At 40.0% G+C, this 27,919-nt stretch overlaps 1 protein-coding gene across 22 annotated transcripts in view; it reads right to left on the reverse strand.

Moving 5' to 3' along the window:
• The window catches only part of MGA (MAX dimerization protein MGA), a 172,920-nt gene that overhangs the window by 11,502 nt on the left and 133,499 nt on the right, over window positions 1-27,919 (reverse strand). For 8 of the 22 annotated variants that reach the window (XM_074394040.1, XM_074394053.1, XM_074394044.1 and 5 more), the window contains 8 exons: window positions 25,720-25,792; window positions 23,943-24,460; window positions 20,709-21,006; window positions 17,513-18,136; window positions 11,347-11,640; window positions 9,663-11,164; window positions 4,301-4,431; window positions 1,557-1,608 (listed from right to left, as the gene is read on the reverse strand). In XM_074394040.1, coding sequence (XP_074250141.1) covers window positions 1,557-1,608; window positions 4,301-4,431; window positions 9,663-11,164; window positions 11,347-11,640; window positions 17,513-18,136; window positions 20,709-21,006; window positions 23,943-24,460; window positions 25,720-25,792 — 3,492 coding nt within the window. Of the gene's footprint in view, window positions 1-1,556; window positions 1,609-4,300; window positions 4,432-9,662; window positions 11,165-11,346; window positions 11,641-17,512; window positions 18,137-20,708; window positions 21,007-23,942; window positions 24,461-25,719; window positions 25,793-27,919 lie in introns of those variants that run through there. The other 14 variants (XM_039462866.2, XM_074394048.1, XM_074394047.1 and 11 more) reach the window with 14 other exon arrangements.

Below are 27,919 nucleotides of genomic sequence, written 5' to 3' on the forward strand. Positions count from 1 at the left end.
GTAAATGCTACTCATACAAAGTGAATTAATACATCCTGTGTTGTGCAGCTTACTGTTTTTGTGTTTCTTCCCTCTGATGTTTCTAATTGTCTCTCTTTTTTCATGACACTGTTTGGTTAAGCGTAGCTCTGACAGTACCCAAAGACTTCTATGTAAAAGCCACTGCCTTTCTAAAGTTAAACCCATTATGCATTAATACAGAGAAGGAGAATTTAAAAAGCCAACAAGACAGAAAAAAAAAGCAATATAAACTTTAAATATAGCAAAGTGCAGCAAGGCTTTGCATGTAATAATATGGGTATAAAACAATGGGTTATATAAATTAGCTATTATGAAAATTCCTGTTATATATGAAAAATGCTTCAGAATAAATTTCAAAATGCCAAATATAATGATGTATACAAAAAATTACAACCATGCAAATACACTGTATCATATGATTCACCAAAGTCTGATCAAAACCAAACGAACTGTACTATGGTTTTTTTTAAAGAAACCAAATGCCACCCTCTACCTCAACCCAACCTCCAGCACTGTCTTTTAATCTCTTAAATTAAGACAGAAAAACAAGTGGAAAACAATTTAAACAAACCAAACTCTCCTCCATGCCTACTGTTGGTTAGGATAAACAGAAAACCCTGCAGTTTACGTTACGATGATATACATCAAAAAGATTAAGACACTTAAGGGTTTATTGTTTCATTAATCCCTGAACTGCCAGCCATTTTGCAGAGGATAATTTTTTAAATCACTGAAAGTCACATGCCCAAACAAGAAAGAATGACAGCTTACTTTACATCAAATCATTACAAGATCAGTTTTCAAATAAGCATATATATTTTCATAAATTTCATATGCTTTTTTTTTGAAATGGAGTCTCCCTCTGTTGCCCAGGCTGGAGTGCCGTAGCAACACCTTGGCTCACTATAACCTCTATCTCCCGGGTTCAAGCCATTCTCCTGCCTCAGCCTCCTGAGTAGCTGGGGCTACAGGTGTATGCTACAACGCGTACTAATTTTTGTAATTTTAGTAGAGACAGGGGTTTTACCATGTTGGTCAGGCTGGTCTCCAACTCCTGACCTTATGATCCTCCTGCCTTGGCCTCCCAAAGTGCTGGGATTACAGGCGTGAGCCACAGCGCCCGGCCAATATCATAGCCATTTTTAACTCCTCTAAATTAGTCTATCCTCTGGTGAGAAGAATCAAAAGAGAAAAAAAGGATATTAATGGTATAAGCTCATTAAGGAAAAAAAAAAAACTAATTATATTAACTCACTGGCAAAAACAGCCCTGAGAAAAAATCATGGCTAATAGAGCTAATGTTGTTTCAACTCTAAGATAAACGTTAACAATTTTTTAAAAATATTTTATTTATTTTTATTTTTTAAAGATGGGGTTTCACCATATTGGTCAGGCTGGTCTCAAACTTCTGACCTCAGGTGATCTGCCTGCCTCAGCCTCCCAAAGTGCTGGGATTACAGACGTGAGCCACCAAGCCTGGCAAATGTTAACAATTTTATTTAATGAGTAATCATCGCTAAATATATCCTAAATACCTTTCGACTCCTTTCCGCTGCTTTTTCATCTGCAGAGATGTGAGTACAGCACCTAGATAAAGACAGGATTTTTCAGTGTCTTACTGAAATTTAATAATCTAATCATAGTTACAACAAAACCATCTGAAATAACCAGTTTCTTTTTCCCAAAGTGTGGTTATGGCCACATTATTTATTTGACATTATATATTTTCACTAAAAGTGTCCGAATAGTCACTAAAACTGTAATCATTTTGTACAATCATGAAATATATAATACACAAAACCATATAAACAAATTTAAAGTCATCCTTTAGTATCCATGGAAGACTAGTTCCAAAACCTCCAGTAGACACTAAAATTCTTGGCTGCTCAAGTCCCTAATATAAAATGGTATAGTATTTGCATATAACATAAGCACCTCATCCTGTGTACTTTAAATCATCCCTATATTACTTCTAACACCTAGTACAACATAACAACTAAGTAAATAGTTGTTATACTGTATTGTTTAGGGAATAATGACATGAAAATAAAGTCTATACAGGTTCAATACAGACACAATTTTTCTTCTTCCAAATATTCCCAACCCACAGTTGGGTGAATCTACAAACACATGTTTTCTGTTATTTGTGGATACATGCTTTTCCATTATACACTTAGTCCTCCCAACTGTGAAGGAGGAGCAAGTGTATAATGAACACCCACGTATGAACAATCCAACTTGAGAAATATTACATCTCAAAATATAGAAGGTTCTATGAGCAGTCTACTCAATCACATTCCCTTCCTTCCTTCTCAAAATCAAACATTCCAAGACAGAGTTTACCATGCACATCTTTCTAAGTTTACTAGAAATTTATACATATAGCAAATACTTATCTCATAGTCTGTGTATGCCTTTTCACTGTTTTCATGGTGTTTGAGGAGAATTTTTAAATTCTTTTAACCTTTATTTTAAATTAAATTTAAACAATTAATTTAAACAAATTTAATTTTATCTTTTTTTTTTTTTTTTTTTTTTTTTTGATACGCAGTCTTGCTCTGTCACCCAAGCTGGAGTACAGTGGCGCAGTCTCAGCTCACTGCAACCTCCACCTCCCACATTCAAGCAATCTTCCTGCCTTACCCTGCCAAGTAGCTGGGACTACAGGCATGTGCCACCAAGCCCTGCTAATTTGTGTATTTTTAGTAGAGACAGGGTTTCACTATGTTGGCCAGCCTGGTCTCAAACTCCTGACCTCAGGTGATCCACCCTCCTCGGCCTCCCAAAGTGCTAGAATTAAGCGATAAGTTACTACGCCCGGCCTAAATCTTTAATTTTTAATTTTAATTTCTTCCCTTACGGTTTGTGCTCTCTGTGTGTTGTGTATTCTTGGCCCTTTACTATTCCAATCCATTAACATGTTATCTCTAACCATTTGTTAAATTCCTCTTCGTCTTTCAACACAATTTTATGAGAATAGTCTTACACAGCTTTTGTCAGATGTGTTCTCACACAGCATTTTCCTGTTACTGTTACACATATTTTTTAGATTATTTTTTGTTTGTTGCTATTGTTTACAAACTCAGTTTTAATATATAGAACTCATTATCCCAGCAATACTGCTGAACTTGTTAAGTTCTTTCAAGCTTAGCCAGTAGGAAACTGAAAGAACCTACAAACAGCTCTGGAGTGAAGAAAACTGTTAGTCCTACTTTCGACTCTCAACTTTCTCAGCATCAGTAGGGATGAAGAATTATTCTTTCTCAACTCATAGCTACTTTCATATCATAGTAGTTAATGAGACTATAGGAAAAGTACAATGTCTTACACAAAGTATCTTCCTTCTGTACTCTTTCTCACACCCCAATCCATAATCAATATAAGGCTTACTAAAATATAAAATGAAATAAATTTTCCTTAGCAGGCCATTATTCCTTCCCTATTTTCATCTCATCAGTGTAACAGGAAGAAAAAATTTCCCACCTGTATCTCACCTGTTCAACGAGTAAAGTAACGAAATTTAGAATGCAATGCCTATTCTTTTTTTTTGAGACAGAGTTTCACTCTTAGTTACCCAGGCTGGAGTGCAATGGAGCGATCTCGGCTCACCGCAACCTCTGCCTCCTGGGTTCAGGCAATTCTCCTGCCTCAGCCTCCTGAGTAGCTGGGATTACAGGCACGTGCCACCATGCCCAGCTAATTTTCTGTATTTTTAGTAGAGACGGGGTTTCATCATGTTGACCAAGATGGTCTTGATCTCTTGACCTTGTGATCCACCCGCCTCGGCCTCCCAAGGTGCTGGGATTACAGGCGTGAGCCACCGCACCCGGCTGTAATGCCTATTCTTAAATGATAAAAGAAACTAAGCTTTGTTGAGTAGTCCACTTATGTCAGTTATTATGCTAGTTGCATATATTATCTCATTTAACACTTCAAATGGGGGCATTTTCCTCATTTCATAAGTAAAAAATCTGAGGTTCAGAGAGATTAAAGATTTGCCCAAGTTTAAATACCTACAAACTAGCAAAACTAGTATTTAATAACACCAGTGTATCAGGCTCCAAAAGCCTGTTATTCACATTTACACACTGTCTCTAAGCAATGACCAAAGAAAATTAATTACCCAAATTCCAGTTCCTCTCATCATCTATACTAATCAGAAAAAAAGCTAGAGGAATAAGGAACCAGATCAGTTACCCAGAGCTCCTAAACAGAACATTTCATTTTGTTTCTGGTTACAAAGACACAAAAACAACAATCCAAAGAGAAGCAGACTTACGGCTGTTTGAAAGACTGTGTGTGGACAGCTGTGGTCTTCAGGTGAGCAACATTAATTTCCTCTGAGAGTTCTTCTACAGTCTCAATGTCCACATGCTCCTCATCATCTTCAATGTATTCTACACAGTTATTCTGAAATACGTCATTACAATAAATAAAGTATTGAGTGGCAAGCACACTTAAACTCTTCAACTGCATGCTCCCTTTATAAAACCAACTAATGCCAAACATATTAGTGTTACGAGTAGTGCTAATTGTAAGACTATTAGTCATAACAAGGAATTAGGACAGAAAGATAACATATCATTAGAGTTAACAACCAAGAACTATGTTGTAAGTCATAGATATATATATATTCAACAGATATCATGGCCACCTGTGGTGGCTCACACCTATAATATAGCACTTTAGGAGGCTCAGGCAAGCAGATTGTTTTGAGCTCAGGAGTGCAAGACCAGCCTGGGCAACCCGACAAAACTCTGCCTCTACAAAAATTAAAAATAAAAAAATACAAAAATTAGCTAGACATGGTGGCGCTTGCCCATAATTCCAGCTATTGGGAGGCTGAGGTGGGAGGACTGCTTGAGCCCAGGAGTTCGAGGCTGCGGTGAGCCAAGACTGCACCACTGCACACCAGCCTGGGAGACAGAGACTCTGTCTCAAAAAAATAAAACATAAAATAAACAAACAGACATCACTAAACTTAACAGAGTCCTCAAAGGACTGCACTGATGCTTCAATGTTAGTTCTAGTAGACAAAATTCAGGTACGGATCTATTAAGGTTTTATAAAGCTTGTTTTATTAAACAAGAGTAAAATAAAATTTGGTGAGAGAAATAGGGAAAGAAGAAAAATTCAAGTTCCACTTTAAGGAGGCTTCATGACTAATATCCTATTGAATGTCCACAAATGAACACACATTAGCATACAAAGACAAGTATGGAAATAGGATATAGCCCAGTCCTGCAACTCTCTCAACCCCACAAAATGAGAGCTTGTGAGGAATTTCAGGTTTCTAAAAAGCCCAGGGTTGCTATATTTCCTTATTATACCAAAAAAGGAATCAACCAAGTAAGCGTTTACTGAGCACCTGTCACAGAAACTTGCTAAATATTTTATGTAACAGTAGAGTTACATGGATACGTGGGATAATCAGACCTTTTAAAGTCCACCTTTAAAATAGTGTTCACTTGCAATGTCTCTGTGCCAAAAAATAAATAAATAAATCAAAGTGTTTACTATGCCAGAAACGAAACACTGTGCCAGAGAGACAAAACTCAAAATTAAGTATCCCAATCATTAATTCCATGCTTAAACTTGCTAGAAAAAAATTACCCCAATTTATAGGCTTCATAAGGCTGTCACACTAAATGCAAGCCATCATTTATGTTCCCAACTCAATTAAAGGATAATTTAAACAATATATATTAAATTTAAACAGTGTAAACAATGTGTACTAAAGTTAACTCTAGAAGGCAAAATCAAGGCTGCCGACAAAACCTAAAAAAGTAGTAATGGGCGGGGAACAGTAGCTTACACCTGTAATCCCCACAATCCGAACACCCTGGAAGACCAAGGTGGGTGAATCACTTGCGCCCAGGAGTTCAAGACCGTCTGAGCCACACACTGAGATCTCATCTCTAGAAAATATTAGCCAACCATGGTGGTGCATGCCTGTGGTCCCAGATATTCAGGAGGCTAAGGTGGGAGGATCACCTGAGCCCTGCAAGTGGAGGTTGCAGTGAGCAGAGATCACGTCACTGCACTCCAGCTTGGGTGACGGAGACACCGTCTCAAAAAAAAAAAAAAAGGAGGAGCAGTAGTAGTAGCAGTAGTAATGCAGGTAGATGCTTTATAATATTTAAGTTTGAAGAATGTCTATATGTCTACCTACTGCATGCTTTTAACTGCAGGATTTTTTTCTTTTTTTCTTTAAGATGGAGTCCCACTCTAACACCCACGCTAGAGTGCAATGGCACGATCTTGGCTCACTGCATCCTCCACCTCCTGGATTTAAGAGATTCTCCTGCCTCAGCCTCCCAAGTACCTGAAACTATAGGCACATACCACCACACACGGCTAATTTTTATATTTTTGGTAGAGATGGGGTTTCACTATGTTGGACAGGCTCGTCTCAAACTTCTGGGCTCCAAAGTGCTGGAATTACAGGCGTGAGCCACCACGCCTGGCATAACTGCAGGATTTCTAAATAATATCCAATAACTTCGACAAAGGAAGATTTAAATTAAAGCAGCTACTCACATCTTCCCTCACAGTATTCCAATATAACAATATAATGCTAATCATAAAGATAACACAGGTGTGGGATGTGTACATAAAAACAAGGTCAACTTTAAGTTTGAGAGATCACTTAATATAACCTTATTTTTAAAAAAAGTCAGTATAATTTGTTTGCTTGTCAAATTCCCTATTAGTACATTCAAACAATGCCTCCTTGTATGATTAACATACTTGAGGCTGGGAGTGGTAGCTCATGCCTGTAATCCCAGCACTTTGGGAGGCCGAGGTGGGCGGATCACCTGATGTCAGGAGTTCAAGCCCAGCCTAGCCAACATAATGAAACCCCGTCTCTACCAAAAATACAAAAAATTTTAGCCGGGCATTGTGGTGCACTCCTGTAATCCCAGCTTCTCAGGAGGATGAGGCAGGAGAATCGCTTGAACCTGGGAGGCGGAGGTTGCAGTGAGCCAAGATCTTACAACTGCAAATCCAGGCTGGACGACAAAGCAAGACTGCATCAACAAAACAAAAACAAACAAAAAAAACTACTTTAAAGGTTCTATTATGGCAGTTTCACTAACAGTAATAATTTTCACCAGTTTTAAAGATGGACTGTTCTTTGGTCTGATGTTACTTGGGCTGACTTACAGAAGGAGACTGCAAAAAACACCAAAAAATTTGCAATATAACTCCTAAAGTTGATGAATTTACATCCATCCTTGAAAAAGATTAAGCTATGGAGAGAAAGTATAAGTCAAATGAGTATGAATCATCCAATTTTAGAAACAGATCCTCCTTTATAAATTAGACAACAGAGGTACTGATATAACCAATATAAGCACATTAGGACCAGCCTGGCCAAGATAGTGAAACCCCATCTCTACTAAAAATACAAAAATTAGCTGGGCGCAGTGGTAGGCTCCTGCAATCCCAGCTACTTGGGAGGCTGAGGCAGGAGCATTGCTTGAACCTGGGGGGCAGAGGCTGCTGTGAGCTTAGATTGCATCACTGCACTCTAGACTGGGCAACAGAGCAAGACTCCATCTTAAAAAAAAAAAAAAAAACATTAAAATATTTCAACATTTTAGATTTTTAAAACAATAATCTTTTCATTATATTTTATGTGCAAAAAGCAGTTGAGCACTAAAGCACTAACAGAAAAGAACCAGATAACACAGAGGCAGAATGAATCTCAAGGAAGGGTGATTCTAAAACAAGCAGTTGTATTCAGTGCAGATGGCTGTCATCTGCTCCTGAAGAGAAGAATACCATTTAGATTTTAGGGCACTCCACAGGCAGCTGGCTATGATATCCCTATGTTTTATATCAGACCTTACGTCAGGCGTAAGCAAACCACAGCACAGTAACTTTTTAAAATAAAGTTTTTTTGTTTTTTTGAGGTGGAGTTTCGCTTGTGCAGCCCAGGCTGGAGTGCAATGGCGCAAGCTCAGCTCACTGCAACCTCCGCCTCCCAGGTTCAAGTGATTCTCCTGCCTCAGCCTCCTGAGTACTGGGATTACAGGCACCCGCCAACACACCCGGCTTTTTTTTTTTTTGTATTTTTAGCAGAGATGGGGTTTCACCATGATGGTCAGGCTGGTCTTGAACTCCTGATGTCAGGTGATCTACCCGCCTAGGCCTCCCAAAGTGCTGGAATTACAGGCGTGAGCCACTATACCTGGCCTTTTTAAAATAAAGTTTTAATGGAATAATATAGCTGCTTTTATATTACAACAGCAGTCAAGCAGTTGCAACAGAGAGCCATCTGGCTCTCCGCAAAGTCTAAAACTATTTACTATCGGGCCCTTTAGAGAAAAAGTTTGTCCAACTTCTGCACTATATCAATACCTGACAGTTACTTAGTTTAGAAAATACAACCCTAAATAGGAATCCTAACAAAATACTTCAGGAAAATAATAAAAATAGGCCACAAGGCCGGGCGCGGTGGCTCAAGCCTGTAATCCCAGCACTTTGGGAGGCCGAGGCAGGTGGATCACCAGGTCAAGAGATCGAGACCATCCTGGTCAACATGGTGAAACCCCGTCTCTACTAAAAATACAAAAATTAGCTGGGCATGGTGGCGCACGTCTGTAGTCCCAGCTACTAGGGAGGCTGAGGCAGGAGAATTGCTTGAACCCAGGAGGCGGAGGTTGCGGTGAGCCGGGATCATGCCATTGCACTCCAGCCTGGGTAACAAGAGCGAAACCCCATCTCAAAAAAAAAAAAAAAAAAAAAAAAATAGGCCACAAAGGGCATATTACAAAGGATGATGACCAAAGTCTAGAATATAACTTCTAGAGACTATTTAATTTTTGGAAATAAAAGCAACTCAAGGCAAGATGATATTAGAATATTAGATGGTATTTTCCAGTTTCTCCAAAAACAAAAACACCTCTCTAAATGCAAGTAAGTTCTAAGGTCACCCACTCCCAGTTTCTGATTAACATTTACCAGAGAAGCTACAACCACCTCACAAAGACGACGTCACAGAAATTGACTGAGCTCAAATGGGAGTAGTGGTTTCAGGATTTTAAAAATCCAACTTGGGGCCAGGCGCGGTGGCTCAAGCCTATAATCCCAGCACTTTGGGAGGCCGAAGCGGGTGGATCACGAGGTCAAGAGATCAAGACCATCCTGGTCAACATGGTGAAACCACATCTCTACTAAAAATACAAAACATTAGCTGGGCATGGTGGCGCATGCCTGTAATCCCAGCTACTCAGGAGGCTGAGGCAGGAGAATTGCTTGAACCCAGGAGGCGGAGGTTACGGTGAGCCGAGATCGCGCCATTGCACTCCAGCCTGGGTAACAAGAGCGAAACTCCGTCTCAATTAAAAAAAGAAAAAAAAAATTCAACTTGGTAGGGACTCTCAAGCACCTATCCCCCAAAGGCTTAAGGCAGCCTTCCCATAAAACCAGACAAGTCTCAAAGAATAATATAAGCTCAATAAATGTTGCTTGACTGACACAACCCAAAAACTACTAAGCCATTTAAGTCATAATCTAAACCTAGACATCCAATTAAATGCATTATATCTTAGTGATCTTCTGAAAAAGCTACTGTCTCTAATAAATCATTTACATCCTTTAGGTTTTAGTCACAAGAAAAATAGGCTCACCACCTTTTCTATATCATCAACCTCTTCACTCTGGTAGTCGGAAACAACATCCACAATTTCATCAATTGAATCATCAGTTTTCTCATTCTCATCTTCATCCTCTTCCAAATCCAAAACAGTGAGGTCAGCACTGCTTCTCCCACCCTTCTTCTTTTGCTTTGGTTGTATCTGTTCTCCAGGTAGCAGTAAATGACCCTGGAAATGTCCATTCCCTCTGCTGCTTTTTGCAGCTCTCCTAGGAACAATGGAGAAGGCTGAAGGACTAGAAATCCTACTCCAAGAATCACACTCAGTTTTCAAAACTCTGGCATCTTCAGTGATTCCCCTTTTTCCAAGTAAGTCAGAGATACTTTGTTGTTGAAACACATCTGAATTTTCCTGACATGTCTTTGTTTCTTTAATTAACTGCTCATCTGCCTCTTTCTTACATTCCTGTGAAGCTCCAACACATTTCCTGGTTAAGGGGCCCTTCAGATGTTTTCTCCACCTTTCCCTAATACTGTCCTTCTCCAGAGGGTCTCCACATTCCTTCTCTGTGGCCTCTGGCTGTGGATGAGATTGCTGCTCCACATCTTTGCTCCCTGACAATTCAAATTTACTTTCTTCCTTAGAGATGTCTGGAAATTCATTTGAGTTTTCTTCTGGATTGTCTAATACTTTCTGCTGTTCCACCTTCTTATCACCAAGTTTTTGATACTGTACTTTACTTATATTTTGAACTGCCTTATTACTGGCTTTTTCAGAAATGGTCCTAACTTCTAGAACAGCCACTTTTTCTTTGGAACTATTACGATTCCTAGCCCCACATTCTTCATTAACATCTTTATAGTTTTCATCTGTATGTGACCCAGTGATACAGGAATGCTTAGATGGTTTGACAGTCGCAGAACCTTCTTCTTGAAGGGATTCTTCATCCAAATGATCACTCCTGTCTTCCAAGGAATCATTCAGAGTTTCTTCTGAGGTAGCAGCTCCTGAGTTTTGTTTTATTGTATTAGCCTCAGGGTCTGTAGCCTGTCCTTCTGACTGTAGAACCTTCTTGGTTTCCTGCTCTCTTTTTATTGAGTTTTTTCCATCTTTCTGGTCTGGATTCTGAGATTCTCGCTTCATCTGAAGGGAAGCAACATGTTGAAGAATGGAGCTAGGAACAGGCTTTTGTCCTGGGAGCTGTAACAAGGCAAAACTACCAGACTGAAGAGGAATAAGACTGGCTGTACCAACAGGCTGTCCTCCTGAGCTATAGGTTATTTTGGTTTCAGAGCCTGTTTTACTTGCAAAGCTTTGTGGTTCAGGAGCAGAAATCCTCAGGGTCAATGTACCAGCCTGAGACACAAAACTAGCTCCAGAGGAAAGCAATGATGGTGCCTGAGTGATAACATTTACTGCTGAAGACCCAACAGCTTGGATTACAGGATTCATGACAGAGAAAGCAGAGGATGAAGTGGAAGACGGTGAAGTCTCAGAGGGTTTGGAAGGAGCAGGTAACCGGATTCCCATCAAAGACCCTAGTTTAAAAAATAAGAGAGAAATTTTTCAATCACGACTGCCCATATCAAGCCTTCCAACGCTTGCTTTTCTTTTTGGAAAAGCAACTCTAAGAAAGGGAGAAAAACTATCCTAGTGTATTAACATACCACATGGCCAACTGATGCAACAAAAGAAAAGTTAATAAGAAAGAAGTTTATACCTGGGTTCCGAAACATGACAGGCTGTAAGCTGGGCTGAGTATTAGAGCCTCGAAGCTGATGCAAAGGTAGAAGCTGGACAATCTGCCCATTAGGGTGCCTGAATAGGTTCATTCCACTTGGACTCCTAACAGGCTGTAAGACCATCCGATGTCCCTGAAGTTGTGTGTTTGAGACAGGTCTAAGAGAAGGAGAACCCTGCTGCACTGGAATCAGCAACAGTCGAGGTCCAGCACGTTTCACTGTGTTAGAAGAGACCTGTGGAGTAGTAGCCACTGGAATTTGAGCAGCATTTTCTGAAAAACAGAAAGTGGAAACATAGTACAAAAATTCTCCTTTAACACATGTAGTAAAAAAAGTATTCATGATATATATATATATTTTTGAGACACAGTCTTGCTCTGTTCCTCAGGCTAGAGCGCAATGGCACAATCTCGACTGACCGCAGCCTCCATGCCTCCCCCGTTCAAGTGATTCTCCCACCTCAGCATCCTGAGTAGCTGCAACTACAGGTGTGCACTACCACACCTGGCTTATATCTGTATTTTGGGGTAGAGACAGGGTTTCACCATGCTGGCCAGGCTGGTCTCAAACCCCTGACCACCAGTGATCTGCCCTCCTTGGCCTCCCAAAGTGCTGGGATTACAGGCATAAGCCACTGCACCCAGCCTTCTTTTTTTTTTTTTTGGAGACAGACATCTCACTCTGTCGCCCAGGCTGGAGTGCAGTGGCACGATCTTGGCTCACTGCAACCTCCACCTTCCGGGTTTCAAGTGATTCTCCTGCCTCAGTCCCCCATGTAGCTGGGATTACAGGTGCCCATCACTATGCCCAGCTAATTTTTATATTTTTAGGAGAGATGGGGTTTCACCATCTTGGCCAGGCTAGTCTAACTCCTGACCTTGTGATCCACCTGCCTCTGCCCCCCAAAGTGCTGGGTTTATAGGCATGAGCCACCACACCCGGCCTATTTTTTTTTTTTAAGAGACAGGGTCTCATCTCACTTGTCACCCCAGCTTCAGTGCAGTGCCTCAATCATAGTTTGCTGCAGTCTCTAACTCCCGCCTCAACCTTCCAAGTAGCTGGGACTACCAGAACGTGTCACTACACCTGGCTAATTATGTTATTCTTTGTAGAGTCAGGGTCTTGTTTTGTTGCTCAAGCTAGTCTTAAACTCCTGGCCTTCCAAAGTGCTGGGACTGCAGTCATGAGTCACCATGCCCAGTCAAACAAACAAAAAAACTATTAAGGCACAGAATCTGACCTTGCTGCAAAATAACTTCTAATCTGAAATATAAAGTTGCTGAAATTCTGTACTTTCATAATACACTATTTATGGCTGAGAAAAGCCAGACATTATGGAGCTTTACATTTAGAATGGTAAAAAATAAGTATCAATTGTCAAGAGGCACATTTAAAGAGGTAATACTTCTGCCTAAATAAAAACATGGGTATCCCTCTAAATCTGGATTCCTGTTAAAGAGATCCTTTATGATAAAATTATTCCTCAATTTTATTTAAAAATTTTTTTTTTAGAAAGGATCTCACTGTGCTGCCTCAGCTGGAGTGCAGTGGTGCCCACACAGCTCATTGCTGCCTCAAACTCCCAAACTCAGCCTGCCAAGGAGCTGGAACCACAGGTGCACATTTTTGTTTGTTTGTTTTGTTTTGCAGAGGAGTTTGCTGTATTGCCCAGGCTGGTCTCCAACTCCTGGGGCTCAAGCAATCCTCCTGCCTCAGCCTCCTAAAGTGTTGGAATCATAGGTATGAGCCACCGTGCCTGGCCTCTTCTTTATTTTTTTAAATAAAATCCATATCCTGCACAATTTAACTTTAAGGCTCATAACACTTACTAGAATTATGACTGAATTTCTAAGCTTATATTACCTGAGAAAGATAAAGAACAAAAAATTTTTGGTTTATAAAGGGCTTCTTGGTTTTTAAAATTCACCAACAAGCAAAGCTTAAAGGTTTTTGGGAATTACTTTTCAGAAGAAAAAAATGACATAAAGCCCCCAAAATGTAGTAAAATTAACAGACATCATAGAAGCAGGGAAATAAACCTGGCTTAGAAAAGGCAAAAAGGCCAGGTACAGTGGCTCATGCCTGTAAACCCAGCACTTTGGGAGGCCAAGGCAGGTGGATCACCTGAGGTCAGGAGTTCGAGACAAGCCTGGCCAACATGATGAAACCTTGTCTCTACTAAAAATATGAAAATTAGCTGGGAGTGGTGACAGGGTTCTGTAATCTAAACTATTCGGGAGGCTAAGGCAGGATAATCACTTGAACTCAGGAGGCAGAAGTTTCAGTGAGCTGAAATCACATCACTGCACTTCAGCCTGGACAACAAGACTTCATCTTAAAAAAAAAAAAAAAAGAAGAGGCAAAAAGATGCTTTTAAAATAGTAAAAGAAATTTAATGCAGAAGATGTGAATTAATAGACATTTCAAACCATTAACAGTACTTACAGATGCCCTTTACTCATTAGAAGAGACATTTAGAAATACTAAAGACATAGGGAAAAACAGTACAAGTAATCTAGATTTTTTTTTTTTTTAGATCAGAGAGATAAAGAAGTAGGAATCATGTTAACAGTAAGCATAAATGAAACTGGTCTAACATTACTATTCAAATTGGTGAGCTTATTTAAAATTAATAAATAAAACTTCAAAAGCTTGCTACTCAAGAGAAAAAAAATCAAACAAATGAAACAAAGACTTCAGCTTAACATGTGATTTTCTATCAGACAGGCATTCTGCACACACAAAAAATATATCAAATTTCTCAAAGAAAGCTATGCTCATAACATTTAGATGAAAAATTACATTAAAAATCCAGGACTACTCTCAAAAACTAAATAAAACACAAAGACCAAACTGTTCATGAAAATAACTGTGTTCAAATTAAACAAAAAATATTAATCTATCTTTTTTTATTTTTTTTCTTGAGAGAGTCCTACTCTGTTGCCCAGGCTGGAGTGCAATGGCACAATCTCGGCTCACTGCCACCTCTGCCTCCCGTGCTCAAGCGATTCTCATGCCTCAGCATCAGTCCTAGCTATTCAGGACTACAGGCATTTGCTGGGACTCTAGGACTATGCCACCACACCCAGCTAATTTTTATATTTTCAGTAGAGACGGAGTTTTGCCATGTTGGCCAGGCTGGTGTTGAACTCTGGACCTCAGGTGATCCACCCGCCTCAGCCTCCCAACGTGCTGGGATTACAGGCATGAATCATATTCATCTATCTTATGTGAATTAAGAAATAAACATGTTAATACATTCTAAATTTTTCAACTTTTCTTTTCAAATTAACTTTTAGAGAGTAATTCAAAACCTAATTCAGAGAATGAAAGCAATCTTTAATATACACACTAAATATGTGATGGTTTACTTAAATGTGTGCAAGAGAAAGGAAGGTAAAGAGAAAAAGGAGGAAAATCAAATTTTAAAAGCCACAGATGGCCAGGCACGGCGGCTCACACCTATAATCCCAGCACTTTGAGAGGCCAAGGTGGGGCATATTGCCTGAGCTCAGGAGCAACACGCTGAAACCCAATTTCTACTAAAAATACAAAAAATTAACAGAGTGTGGTGGTGCACACCTGTAGCACCAGCTACTAGGGTAGATGAGGTTGCAGTGAGCAGAGACTTCGCCACTGCACTCCACCCTGGGTGACAGAATAAGACTCCGTCTCCATTTAAAAAAAAAAAAGCCACAGATATCATAGTGCCAAAGTGGGATCTTCTTTATAAATAGAGAAAAAATTACATACATTTCCTTAGATAGCAGTTACCTGAGTCAGGTCTATTTATTTTAAAAGATTAGAAAATTTGTTAACATTAGTATTTCCTGGTAGGATGCAGTGGCTGACACCTGTAATCCCAGCACTTTGTGGGGCCAAGATGTAAGGACAGCTTGAGCCCAGGAGTTTGACACCAGCCTAGACAACATAGTGAGATTTCATGCCTACTGACAATCAAAACAATCAGCCAGGTATGATGGCACATGCCTGTGATCCCAGCTAACCGGGAGACTGAAATGGGAGGATCACTTGAGCCTGAGATGTCAAGGCTGCAGGGAGCCGTGATCATGCCACTGCACTCTAACCTGGATGACAGAGCAAGACCTTGTCTCTCTATATATACATATGAATTTTTAAATAAAAATAAATTTTTATTAAAAATATATCTATCTACATATTTTTTTAACATCAAATGGTATTATAGAAGATATGTTTAGCTACCAGTCTTTGAGGATATGTCTTTAATGTTACTCTAGTATTTTCTAGCTTTCTTCTTTTAGCTATGTGCTCAGAATATATAGTAGCTAACAGGAATTTAATCATTTATTAAAATATAGTTTCTGGTATATTTATTTATAGGGTTAACCTCTATTATGCTGAGTAATGCTGGTTTCCAATTCATGCTGTCTCTTAAAAACACATTTATAGCGGGGCATGGTGGCTCACGCCTGTAATGCCAGCACTCTGGGAGGTCAAGGCAGGCGGATCACAGGGTCAGGAGTTGGAGAACAGCCTGGCCAGCATGGTGAAACTCCATCTCTACTAAAGTACAAAAATCAGCCAGGCATGGTGGCAGGAGCCTGTAACCCAAGCTACTCGGGAGGCTAAGGTAGGAGACTCGCTTGAACCCAAGAGGCGGAGGTTGCAATGAGCCGAAATTGCACCATTGCGCTCCAGCCTGGGCAATGAGAGCAAAACTGTTTCAAAAAAAAAAAAAAAAAAATGGAGGTAAAAGATGCTTTTAAAACAGAACGACACTTCATCTCATAAATAAATATTTACATATTTAAAAGGCAGTTGATTTAAATAAAAATATTAAGCAGTTGACAGCACAGATGGGACTCAGAGTAACATATCTGAATGCATATCCTGAATAACTTAAGTCTGAGAAAAAACAGAATTACAGAAGAATAAACTACTTTATTGTTTCATGAAAGAATTTAAGAGTACAGGGAAAGGTTGGAATCCATACAGTTTAGAAGATATGATCTATTAAAATATAACAGATATGCACGTTGAGATTCAATAGGAAATTAAAGTAGCTTCACTAACAACTTTACTTCCAAAACTATGTATCAGACTAATCATGTTTTATGGACTTATTTGAGTAGAAGCAGATGACAAACACATTTAATGTTGTGATTCACTTTTCCCTTCAACAGAACTTCAACCTACAAACTAACTCCGAATCTCTTCTTCCATAAAAGACAGAGAGGGATTTGGACCACATCACTAAATACAAAAATATTTAAGAGAAAAACATCAATAATGAAGACAGAATTGCTGTTAGGTAATTATTTCCCCTCAAATCCTGCAAAGTCTCTTGCTCTTTTCCACATTAATTCCTCTATGAGTGGATTAAAAGAACCACTTACTTTAGCTACTTGCATCTGGATATAAAAACTACCAAAGTGTAGGATATTCCTTTTCAAATTCACTCAATCTAAGCCAATAAACAAGACTTAAACTAAAAAGTTTATTAAAATATTAGAACCCTAAACAAATATGCCTCCTTATTTCTATTTCAATCAGTTCATGTCCAGCAATTAAGTAAGTGCTGATTAATTAATGCTTTTTACTAGGCAAAGGCGATGAAGTCTGCTCATCTCTCTCTAATTGAAAAGCAGGACCCTCCCCGCCCCACAAAAGGAACACTTGCATCTGGGGCTCCCTCCTAAAAGATGTGTACTCCTAGCTCTCAGCACACAGCAGGTCAGGTTTCCTCCCATGCCTATCTTAGAAGCTCCGAGTTCCAATCTTATCTGCATTATTTCAGTATCAACCACGACATTCATTCTAACGTTTCTGAGTATTTTGCGTGGTTGCAACCTCCAGCTCCACTAAACTATCAAAGTTGTTCAAGTTCTCTCTCAAGGTTATCAGTTACTGTTTTTTTATTAATGTTCTGGTGACAAAACTGCATATATTTTCAGTAATTTATCCCAATCCTATATTAACCATGAGCTCTATTAATTTTAGTGTTCAGCTTTGCAGCATGCAGAGGTTTTCAGGAATACATGTATCATGTTACAACAGAAATACCTATACTGTTATCCTGATATATCTATAATCCTATCACAATCACAAAGTTATATAAATAGCTGTACAGTAATAAAGCAGCTAATAACATCTAGGCCTTACCTGGTCTCTGGCTCACTGGTGGACTTCCATTAATTCCTGAGAGGATAATAGGAACAGAGCCCAGAGATGAAGTTGGCGTGGTCACCACTGAGGAAGATGCAGCTGTAGTCACCACGACTAAGGAGGTGGAAGCAGTGGAAGCAACAGGGAGAGTTATGGTTGGAGGAGATGCTACCAAAGACTTAGGAAAAGCAACCGAAGCCACAGGGGTGGTTATCCCAGTGGTTTTGGTAAGGTTCACAGTGGCTGTAGACTGAGTAGATGTTACAGGGGTGCTGATACTAGTTTCAGAGACCTCAACCCCTGTAGTGGTGGCACCAGAAGAATAAGTAGTTTCCTTAGTTTCCACATCAGAAATAGCAGTCATAGGTGTAACAGCAGTAACATTTTCTAAAAACACTTGAGGGGTGGTAGTAGTGACAGCAGCAGTCACAGGGCTGCACACCTGAACTGGTTCAGAAGAAACCACAGGTGTGACGACCATTACTGGAGAAGGTCTGATATTGAACTTCTGTGGCCCTCCCATGGTTTGGGGTGTGCTAACTCCAGGTATCTTCTGCTGCAAGGCTCCAACTTTACTCATCACAAACTGTGTGAACACACCACCAGGAGAGGGTCGAGCCGCTGCAAATAGAAATTTGCAGGTCAAAAATCTTCAGTTCTGATATTTTATCCTCTTAGTGACTGTGCTTACCAACATTTATTGTGCACCACTGGGTCAATTTCTTACAGGTACTACCTACCTGCATTACTTGTGCCAATTTTTACCCTCAGAAATCAAGCACTTGCCTCAGCCAAAAACAAACCCTTATAATTCTAACAGGAAAGGGATTAAAATTGAGTGTTCCAGGCTGGATGCAGTGACTCACGCCTGTAATCCCAGCACTTTGGGAGGCCAAGGCAGCAGATCACGAGGTCAGGAGTTCGAGACTAGCCTGGCCAACACGGTAAAACCCTGATTTTACTAAAAATACAAAAATTAATTGGGTGTGGTGGTGCGGGCCTGTAATCCCAGTTACTCAGGAAGTTGAGGCAGGAGAACTGTTCGAACCCAGGAGGTGGAGGTTGCAGTGAACTGAGATAGTGCCACTGTACTCCAGCCTGGGTAACAGAGCAAGACTCCATCTTGGGGGGAAAAAAAAATTTAAAAATAGAGTGTTCCTACTAAAATTCTTGTGCAATATATTCAAACTATCAGAATACTAAAAAGACAATACAGTAGCAAAAACTTCATCACCTAAAACAGATAAAAGAAAATGAGAGGGTCCACCCCCCGAATTCTAATGTAAAAACTTGTTTCTACCATTTTCTCCTGTCTAAGCACTTTCACCTCTCTACAGCTGTGCTATCATGAGATGGTTATATATTACATTTTCTTAAAATACATAAAGACATTTCTCAAAAGAGATCAGGCTAGGATTGCTTTACTTTCCCTCAGTCACAACTGAAGCTGCTTTATAAGAGGTAAAATAGGTTCTTTTTATGGCAGACAATAAATACCTTCTATCTTCACACAACTCTAGCCATTCAGCCAGAGATTTCAACTGACATGCTTACTTAACGTTCCTAACAGATATGAAACAACAAAGCGAGGAATGCAATAAACCAACTACAGATACTCTCAATGCTAAAACACAAATGCTTCAAGAAGGTAATTTATTACAGACTTCAGCATTTAAATGTTAAGCAAAAGAGATTTTCATTCATCCGTGGCTCAAGCCTGTAATCCTAGCACTTTGGGAGGCTAAGGCAGGCGGATCACCTGAGGTCAGGAGTTCCAGACCAGTCTGACCAACATAGAGAAACCCTGTCTCTACTAAATATACAAAAATAAGCTGGGCATGGTAGCACATGCCTGTAATCCTAGCTAGTTGGGAGGCTGAAGCAGGAGAATAGCTTGAACCCAGGAGGCAAAGGTTGCAGTGAGCCAAGATCACGCCATAGCATTCCAGCCTGGGCAACAAGAGTGAAGCTCTGTCTCAAATTAAAAAAAAAAAGATTTTCATTCACAAAACAGAGATGAATAGAATAAACCACCATTGCCAAAATTGTATTTATAGGAGCTTTCTACTTTAAGCCTATACTACTCACCCCACCAGCTTTTGCTAGGCTCCTGGATTTCGTAAGTTTAGGAACTACCGGCCGGGCGCAGTGGCTAAAGCCTGTAATGCCAGCACTTTGGGAGGCCGAGGCGGGTGGATCACGACGTCAAGAGATCGAGACCATCCTGGTCAACATGGTGAAACTCTGTCTCTACTAAAAATACTAAAAATCAGCTGGGCATGGTGGCACGTGCCTGTAGTCCCAGCTACTCAGGAGGCTGAGGCAGAAGAATTGCTTGAACCCAGGAGGCGGAGGTTGCGGTGAGCCGAGATCGTGCCATTGCACTCCAGCCTGGGTAACAAGAGTGAAACTCCGTCTCATTAAAAAAAAAAACAAAAAAAACAAAAAAAAAAAACTACCAACAGAAGAATTTACATAGCACCAGCAAGAATTCAGCAAGATGCCAAAAACACCAGCTCTCATAGGAAAATAGTAAACTATTTTTAATTTAGTAAAATATTTTCATAAATAATTTAGTAAAATAGTATTTTAAATAGTAAACTTTTTGGGGGGTTGGGGGAGACGGAACCTCGCTCTGTCGCCAATGCTGGAGCGCAGTGGCGCAATCTCGGCTCACTGCAACCCTGCCTCCTCGGTTCAAGAGATTCTTCTGCCTCAGCCTCCCGAGGAGCTGAGATTATAGGCGTGAACCACCATGCCTGGCTAATTTTTGTATCTTTAGTAGAGACAGGGTTTCATCATGTCTGCCAGGCTGGTCTCAAACTCCTGACCTCATGATCCATCGCCTCAGCCTCCCAAAGTACTGAGATTACAGTTGTGAGCCACTGTACCCAGGAATAGTAAACAATTTTTAAATGTCTTCCCTTTCTAGAAACAAAATTAAAATCCTAAGTCTTTGCTACATTAATAAAAAGTCTAAAACCCTTAAAAAAAATAACTGTAAAACTTGCCTTCAGGTCAGTGTTATTAAAAAATAAAATCAAAAATTAAAAAGCCCAGGCAAGACAGACATCAAGAATAAGAATAATGCCAAATTACATATTTCTCTAATTTTTACAACCTCCAAACTTGTACCAACTGGCCCACCACCAAGTCACAGGCCATTCCAAACCATACGTACACTCCAACTTACCAATTGGCCGTTTTGCTGGGACAAATGCCTTCAGATTCTTCCCAGGGCGATTTGTTGGAGTGCCAGAGGAGGATGCCATTTTGGAATTGGATGTTGAAGGCAACAGGGTACGTGGTTTCCTGGATGCAGCCACCTTGGCATTGGATGCTACCTTGGAGATGACAGTACTGAGGGTTGAGAGGTCCAGGACTGAGGGTCGCAACCTGCCTGTGATATAAGCAGCTAGCCTATTGGCTGGATGCAATGCCCCCATCTGTCCCAATAGCAACTTAGCCTGCGGGTAACTCTTACCATTAACCTGAAACAAGTGGCAAAGAGAAATTCTGTAAAGATAAAATTCTCTTGCTAACTCCTCTCCCTTGACAGGGGCTTCATTTTTACAAGTTTTTATAAGTCTATTTTTCAGATTTAAAAGGGAAAAAGAAGACTTTTTCCATTTAGAATAATCTGAGTAATAAGGAGGTAGAAAAATGCAGTCATTTGATATTCTGAACTAATCTCATCTCCTTCATTCTGTTGTTTGAAAATAGAGAATCAGAAACTCATCATTTCTAAATCCTAGGTATGTGAAAGTTAACAAATCTAAACAATTGGAATTATCCAATTGTTTTACTTGTACATAAGCCATTCTGGCTAAGCTATTAGCCTCATCAGCAAAAATGAGTAACTGTGTCCCACGGAATGTCTCTGATAAGACCAGAGAGGTATAATGAAGCTCTTGCACAAGAGTCCTTTCAAGCATCCTTCATATTTGAAAAATTTTAAGTGAATCTACTTTAAGTTATAAGAGAATCATTGTTGCAATAACCTAAGCCATAATTACCTCACAGTTTGTGGTTTTCAAAAGGCTTAGCTTTAAAGATACCATTTTTATCTTTTGGACAAAACATGGATTCAAAATAAATGCTAGTAGAAACTCATTCTCATTCTAGATTATTAACTAAATGGTCAGAAGAAAGTGAACCAACAAATGAGGTAAAGATCCTATCTGCTGTCTCAGTTGATTAGACTGCCCATCATGGGTAGCAGCAGCACAGCTGTTTTATGTGAGGGTTGTTTTTTTTGTTTTTTTGTTTTTAAAGGGGGAAAAAACACCTCCCAAGTCTTTACCCATGTTCTCTAGGTCATATTGCCAGGTAACTCTAGAGAAGACAACCTTCTCTGTATCTCCTTTTCACCATTTAAAAGTTAGGGGTTGGGAGAGATGGAGTGAGGTAGAATCTACTCTCTAGTAAGGAAGTGGTGAGGAGACTAGCTACAGCAAGCAACTCCATCTTCAGAGACACAAAACAAAATTACTCTTTGCTACTTCAGTAAAATTGTGATGATTCCCCCAAAGATCAAGATTATCTCTGCCTTCAGTTTGGTACAAAGAATGTGATCATTCTCCCTGAAAGTAAACTTCACTATCACTTTTTAGGCTATATGGAAATAAGACAGACCTCGCTTCCCAACTCCCTTGGGACTGCTCTGAAAACTACTCTGTAGCTTCCCCAAAGTTTACCTTACAGTTGCCTGACTGCTTATGCACACATATTCTATGGTGGCTTTGTGAGTCCTGGGTAGAAGAGAACACAAAATTTCCACGCTTGTATTTTAGGGAGTCTGATCTCCCTAGAAATTTTATCAGGCAAACCTCTGCTTTCAAAATACCAATCAATCAATAAGGTAAAGAGAAAACGCTGTACTCCTCATGATTAAGAGTTCAAGAAATACCAACAAAAGCATTTACATAGCATGCACAATAGTAAACTGCAATAAAAAGTTTTTTAAGTAGATCAATCATACTACTAATGGAGAAGTCCTTGGTAACTTAAAAGCAGCCAATCTAATGAAAGTCAAGTTAACCTTGCAGTAATATCAAACATTTCCACACATTCACTACTCTAATGCAAAAATGCATTTGTGTGTGTGTGTGAGACCAAGTCTCACTCAGTAGCCCAGGTTGGAGTGCAATGGCACAAACTCAGCTCACTGCAACTTCCACCTCCCGGGTTCAAGTGATTTCCTGCCTCAGCCTCCCAAGAAACTGGGATTATAGGCACACACCACCACACCTGGCTAATTTTTGTATTTTTAGTAGAGACAGGGTTTAGCCATGTTGGCCACACTGGTCTCGAACTCCTTACCTCAGGTGATCAGCCTGCCTCGGCCTCTCAAAGTGCTGGGATTATAGGCGTGAGCCACCATACTCAGCTAGAAAAACCTTTTTGACTATGACTCACACTAACTCAGAACTTCTCTTTTCAAATTTTCCAGATGCCAGTATAATTATACTAATATAACCTACCTGAATTACTAAATATCAAGGATAGAAATATTTGTCCTACAATAAAGATTACACTGACAAAACCCCCATGAATCAAATAAAGAAAAAATATAATTAAGTAAATATGGCTCAATTTTTACTTATGTATTTAAATAACACCTTACTAAATTAAAATTTTCAGCCGTACATGCTGGCTCACGCCTGTAATCCTAGCACTTTGGGAGGCCAAGGTGAGTGGATCACCTGAGCTCAGAAGTACCAAACCAGCCTAGGGAACATAGTAAAAGCCCATCTCTATCTCTCTCTCTCTCTCTCTCACACACACACACACACACGCACACACACAATTAGCTGGGTGTGGTGTCACACACCTGTAATCCCAGCTACTTGGGAGGCTGAGGCACAAAGACTCGCTTGAACCTAGGAAGCAGAGGTTGCAGTGAGTCCAACTTGCACTCCAACCTCAGCGACAGAGCAAGACTGACAAATAAATTTTTAAAAAATGAAATAGAAATTTTCCCAAGTTTCTAAACATATACTGCCTATCATAAAGTAAATTTCATCTTCCCCTTATACCTACCATTCTAACCATGATTTTGTTTTGAAAGCTAACTGCTAATAATAAATTCCAAGAGCTAGACTGAATCCCTAACTATCCTTGCTTGATTGTCAAAGTATCACTAGAGCCCCAGGCAATAAAGTTTATGAAGAGCAACTTTCTGGGAAGGTAAGAAAGAAAATTATAAACTAATACAAGGCTCTACATTTCTGTTCATAAATGTGACAAAAATTCACTCTAGGTATACATCTAACCTAGGCCTATTACAAAAAGAGATGATAATTTTGTCACCCAGTTCCCAGGAAACATAAAGATAAAGAATATCAGGCCCATAAAGGACTGTGAAAAATCATGATACTACCTAGGTATAAAAAGGTGCTATACCCAGATTAAAGATAATTCTCACCTGGATAAGCCCAGATGTACTTGAACTGGGTTTACGTTTATAGGCCACAAGCTTCCCTGCAGGAGAAAGCCCTGCATAAAAAGGCAGACCTTTGCCTCCATGTAATCTCTCCCTCACTGAATCCAGGGCATCTGTCTGCACAGGAGAGATATCCTCCATTTTCCCAGGGGACAATGGACCATCAGGAGTCTCTGATCCAGATTTCTCAGCCATATCATCTTGGTCTTGACATGATGGCATAGAGATTTTCACACGAGAAGAATAAACAGGAGGGTTCTTCTCACCCCGGCTCTTTCGCTGAGAAGCCAACTCAATGATGAAGCTGCCCACCTTAAGTGATTGTGGCATGTTGCTATTGATGTGCTGGGATAAGATGCTCAAAATCTTGTTCCGATCCTCCTCCCAGTTGCAGTCTGAGATGATCTCAATCAGTTTGGTGGGACCACCAGGTGACCGCTGATGCATATAAGAAGTAGAAGAGGATTCCCCTTCATTGCAGGAAGACTTCCAGCTCTTTTCTGATGAGAAATAATAATAAAAAAGTTGAAAGCCTATTTCTGCATCACAGCATTTTGTATGGCACTCTGAAAAAAAATGTCACATTCTCATGCTCTTTCACAGTAGCAACTTAAAATGTATTAACTTTCACAATTTGAGAGTTTTCCAGTAAGAAAAATTACAGACAGACTACAATAGTCCTAATTATCCCACTGACTGGGCTTTAATAGAGTTCCCTTAAAACTGCTCTTAAATGCCATAATTATTAGATTAGCGGTTGGCTTGCAAAAAAGCATGACGTATAACCAAGGTTAAGCTTCACTGGTATAGGTTACTATGTTGCTATCCATACAGGGAAAGTGAGGCTACTTGCGAGATGTTCGAAGCATGTGAACATTAGAGTCAATCCAAAAGAAGAGCAAGAAAAACAGCATTCTGACTTGAAGTGTACTATACCTCTAATTTCTACTGCAAATACTTCTGAATTACTTCTGTGCCTCTAGATATGACTGCTCCATTTCTACACTGTATGTAGATCACTCAGCTCCCCAAAGTATTCCATCCATGGCAACAAGTACACTAGATATGTATTCACTAGACTCCTAGATTTCTTGAGAACAGCTGCCCAGTGAGTGTACCTGTATGTCAAGGGACCCCATAATCCTCTCAGGGTGCTAATGCTCTCAGCCAGGTTCCCTCCACCCCAGTAACCTCCCCCACTTACCTCAATGTGCTATAGAAACACTATCATTATTTGTATGTACCATGACTTCTTTTAAAAAGTTAAGCCCTGCTGCTTAAATGTCAGAAGTCTTAGGAAGCATAACCAAAATCAAATAGGTAACTCCCTGACCACTGTCTCTCATCAACTAATTCTGGCAGTGGCCTCTGCTAGATAAATCACAGTAGTATTCCTTCCTTTCTCCTTTTAGATTTCCCCAAAGGTGGCAGCTATGGAGGACCAATAGCTAATGATGCCAATATTGCTGGGGGTTGGAAAGAGGTTAAAAAAAAAATTCACTGATCTCATCCTAAATGTCTCTTGCAACAACATGCTATAACAACATGAATGAGTTTTCTTTTATTTTTGAGAGCAGGAGTGTTACCAACCAAATAATGGGGGAAAAAACTTTTACTTATTGTCTCTGTTTTTGGCATAAGTTTGAAATAGGGTAGGCAGACATGTTCTGAATTGATGGTTTGGGTTTTCTCCCATTATTAATATAATCTAGACCTAAATAATTTCTATAAAACGTTAAAATCTAGTTTTCATTCTAACCTTGTAGTTTACCAGAATCATCCTCCAAGTCACAGGTGAGCTGTTTTAAGGGCTGCTGTTCAGAATCAGGTTCCTGAAGGAGACGGTAACACAGAAATACTTTAACATATATTCAGTACTCACAGAAACTTGGACACAAGCACCAAATCTCTCTCCGAAGTTTAAATTATTAGAATGATTAAAATGTCAACAGCTTCAATCCACATGCACAGCTACATTACTATCATATAAAACAAGTAGTTTTGCTCCCTAATATCCTTGATAGTGACTGAGTCATCAAGAAAATAATTCACATTGTACTTTACAGTAAAGAAGGAAATATATTTACTGTTTAATGAAACAAACAGCAGTTATTCAGAAATTTCATGAAGTGAGGCCACCTCGATGGCTCATGTCTATCATCTCAGCATTCTGAGAAGCAGAGGTGGGCAAATCACTTGAGCCCAGGAGTGCAAAACCCCATCTCTACAAAAATACAAAAGCTTAGCCGCCAGTGGTGGCACACGCCTGTGGTCCCAGTTACTTGAGGAAGTTGAAACAGAAAGATCGCTTGAGCCAGGGAGGTGAAGGCTGCAGTGAGTCAAGATCGCGCCACTGCACTCCAGCCTGGGCAAAAGAGACCCTATCTCCAAAAAAAAAGAAAGAAAAGAAAATTTGCCAATGTGGAAAGATGCACACCCTAACAATTACAGATAAATAATTAAAACCAGGATTCTTTTTTTTTTTTTTTTTTTGAGACGGAGTTTCGCTCTTGTTACTCAGGCTGGAGTGCAATGGCGCGATCTCGGCTCACCGCAACCTCCGCCTCCTGGGTTCAGGCAATTCTCCTGTCTCTGCCTTCTGAGTAGCTGGGATTTCAGACACGCACCACCATGCCCAGCTAACTTTTTTTGTATTTTTAGTAGAGACGGGGTTTCACCTTGTTGACCAGGATGGTCTCGATCTCTTGACCTCGTGATCCACCTGCCTCGGCCTCCCAAAGTGCTGGGATTACAGGCTTGAGCCACCGCGCCTGGCCATAAAAGCAGGATTCTTAAAAATTACTCCAAGGTCAGAAAAAATAATACATTTTAATGTATTTATCAAATCCTCTATTAACAGGAATTCTGCCTCCAAGTTTTCATTATTAAGAACAACAGGGCACTGAATAGCCTTATATATATGTATGTTTCAGTAAATACACATACACATCTCTGTGCCCTCATGCTAGTATTTCTATATACCAACCTGCCAGGTATATTTAAAATTTAGGGTCAAAAAGATATGCACATTTAAATTTGTTGTTGTTGTTATTAACAAATTGCTGTTTAAAAGAAAACTGCTGATTTATACCTGTAGTGGTTTTCTAGGCAGTCACCACTGATACTGAGGTGGCAGTACAGGTGAAGGTGGAGCCCCCAGCCATCAGCTGAACCATGGAAGGGGCAGAGGTAGAGCCTAACTACAAGGATATCTGTGAATGCATGCCTCAGTTAAATTATCTGTGAATGTGTGCCTCAGTTTCTCATGCCAGCTTCCTCCATGGGTTGGAAACATTGCCATCTAGATTCTTTTACCATTCCACTTTCACTAATCAGGAGAGACCACCCTCTTTCCTTAGTTCCAATTTTTTTTTAAGTGAAAGCAAGTATATTGAGAAAGAAGAGGAACAAGCCAGGCATGATGGCTCACACCTGTAATCCTAACACTCTGGGAGGCGGGGTATGTGGATCAAATGAGGTCAGGAGTTCAAGACCACCCTGGCCAATATGGTGAAACCCCGTCTCTACCAAAATACAAAAATTAGCCAGACATGATGGCAGGTGCCTGTAATCCCAGCTACTCGGGAGGCTGAAACGGGAGAATCGCTTCAACCCAGGAGACAGTGGTTGCAGTGAGCCAAGATCATGCCACTACACCGATCCAGCCTCGGTGACTGAGCGAGACTCCGTCTTAAAAAAAAAAAAAGAAAGCACGGGAATAAAAAAAAAAAAAAAAAAAAAAAAAGGCTACTCCATAGACAAAGCAGAGCAGCACTTAGTTCCAATTTTTAAAATTCTTAGGAATCTGAATGGTTCATTTTGGGTCAGACACCACCCTATGACCCAGAACACTGTTGCCAAGGAGGCAAGAGCTACAGGATGATGGCAGTTTCCATTTAATCTGTGTAGTTGATGTATTAGTAGCAGATTTTGGTCTGGGCAGATAACGATGAAAGCTA

The sequence above is a fragment of the Saimiri boliviensis genome, chromosome 2, assembly GCF_048565385.1.
Source record: "Saimiri boliviensis isolate mSaiBol1 chromosome 2, mSaiBol1.pri, whole genome shotgun sequence".
NCBI classification, from domain to species: Eukaryota; Metazoa; Chordata; class Mammalia; order Primates; family Cebidae; genus Saimiri; species Saimiri boliviensis.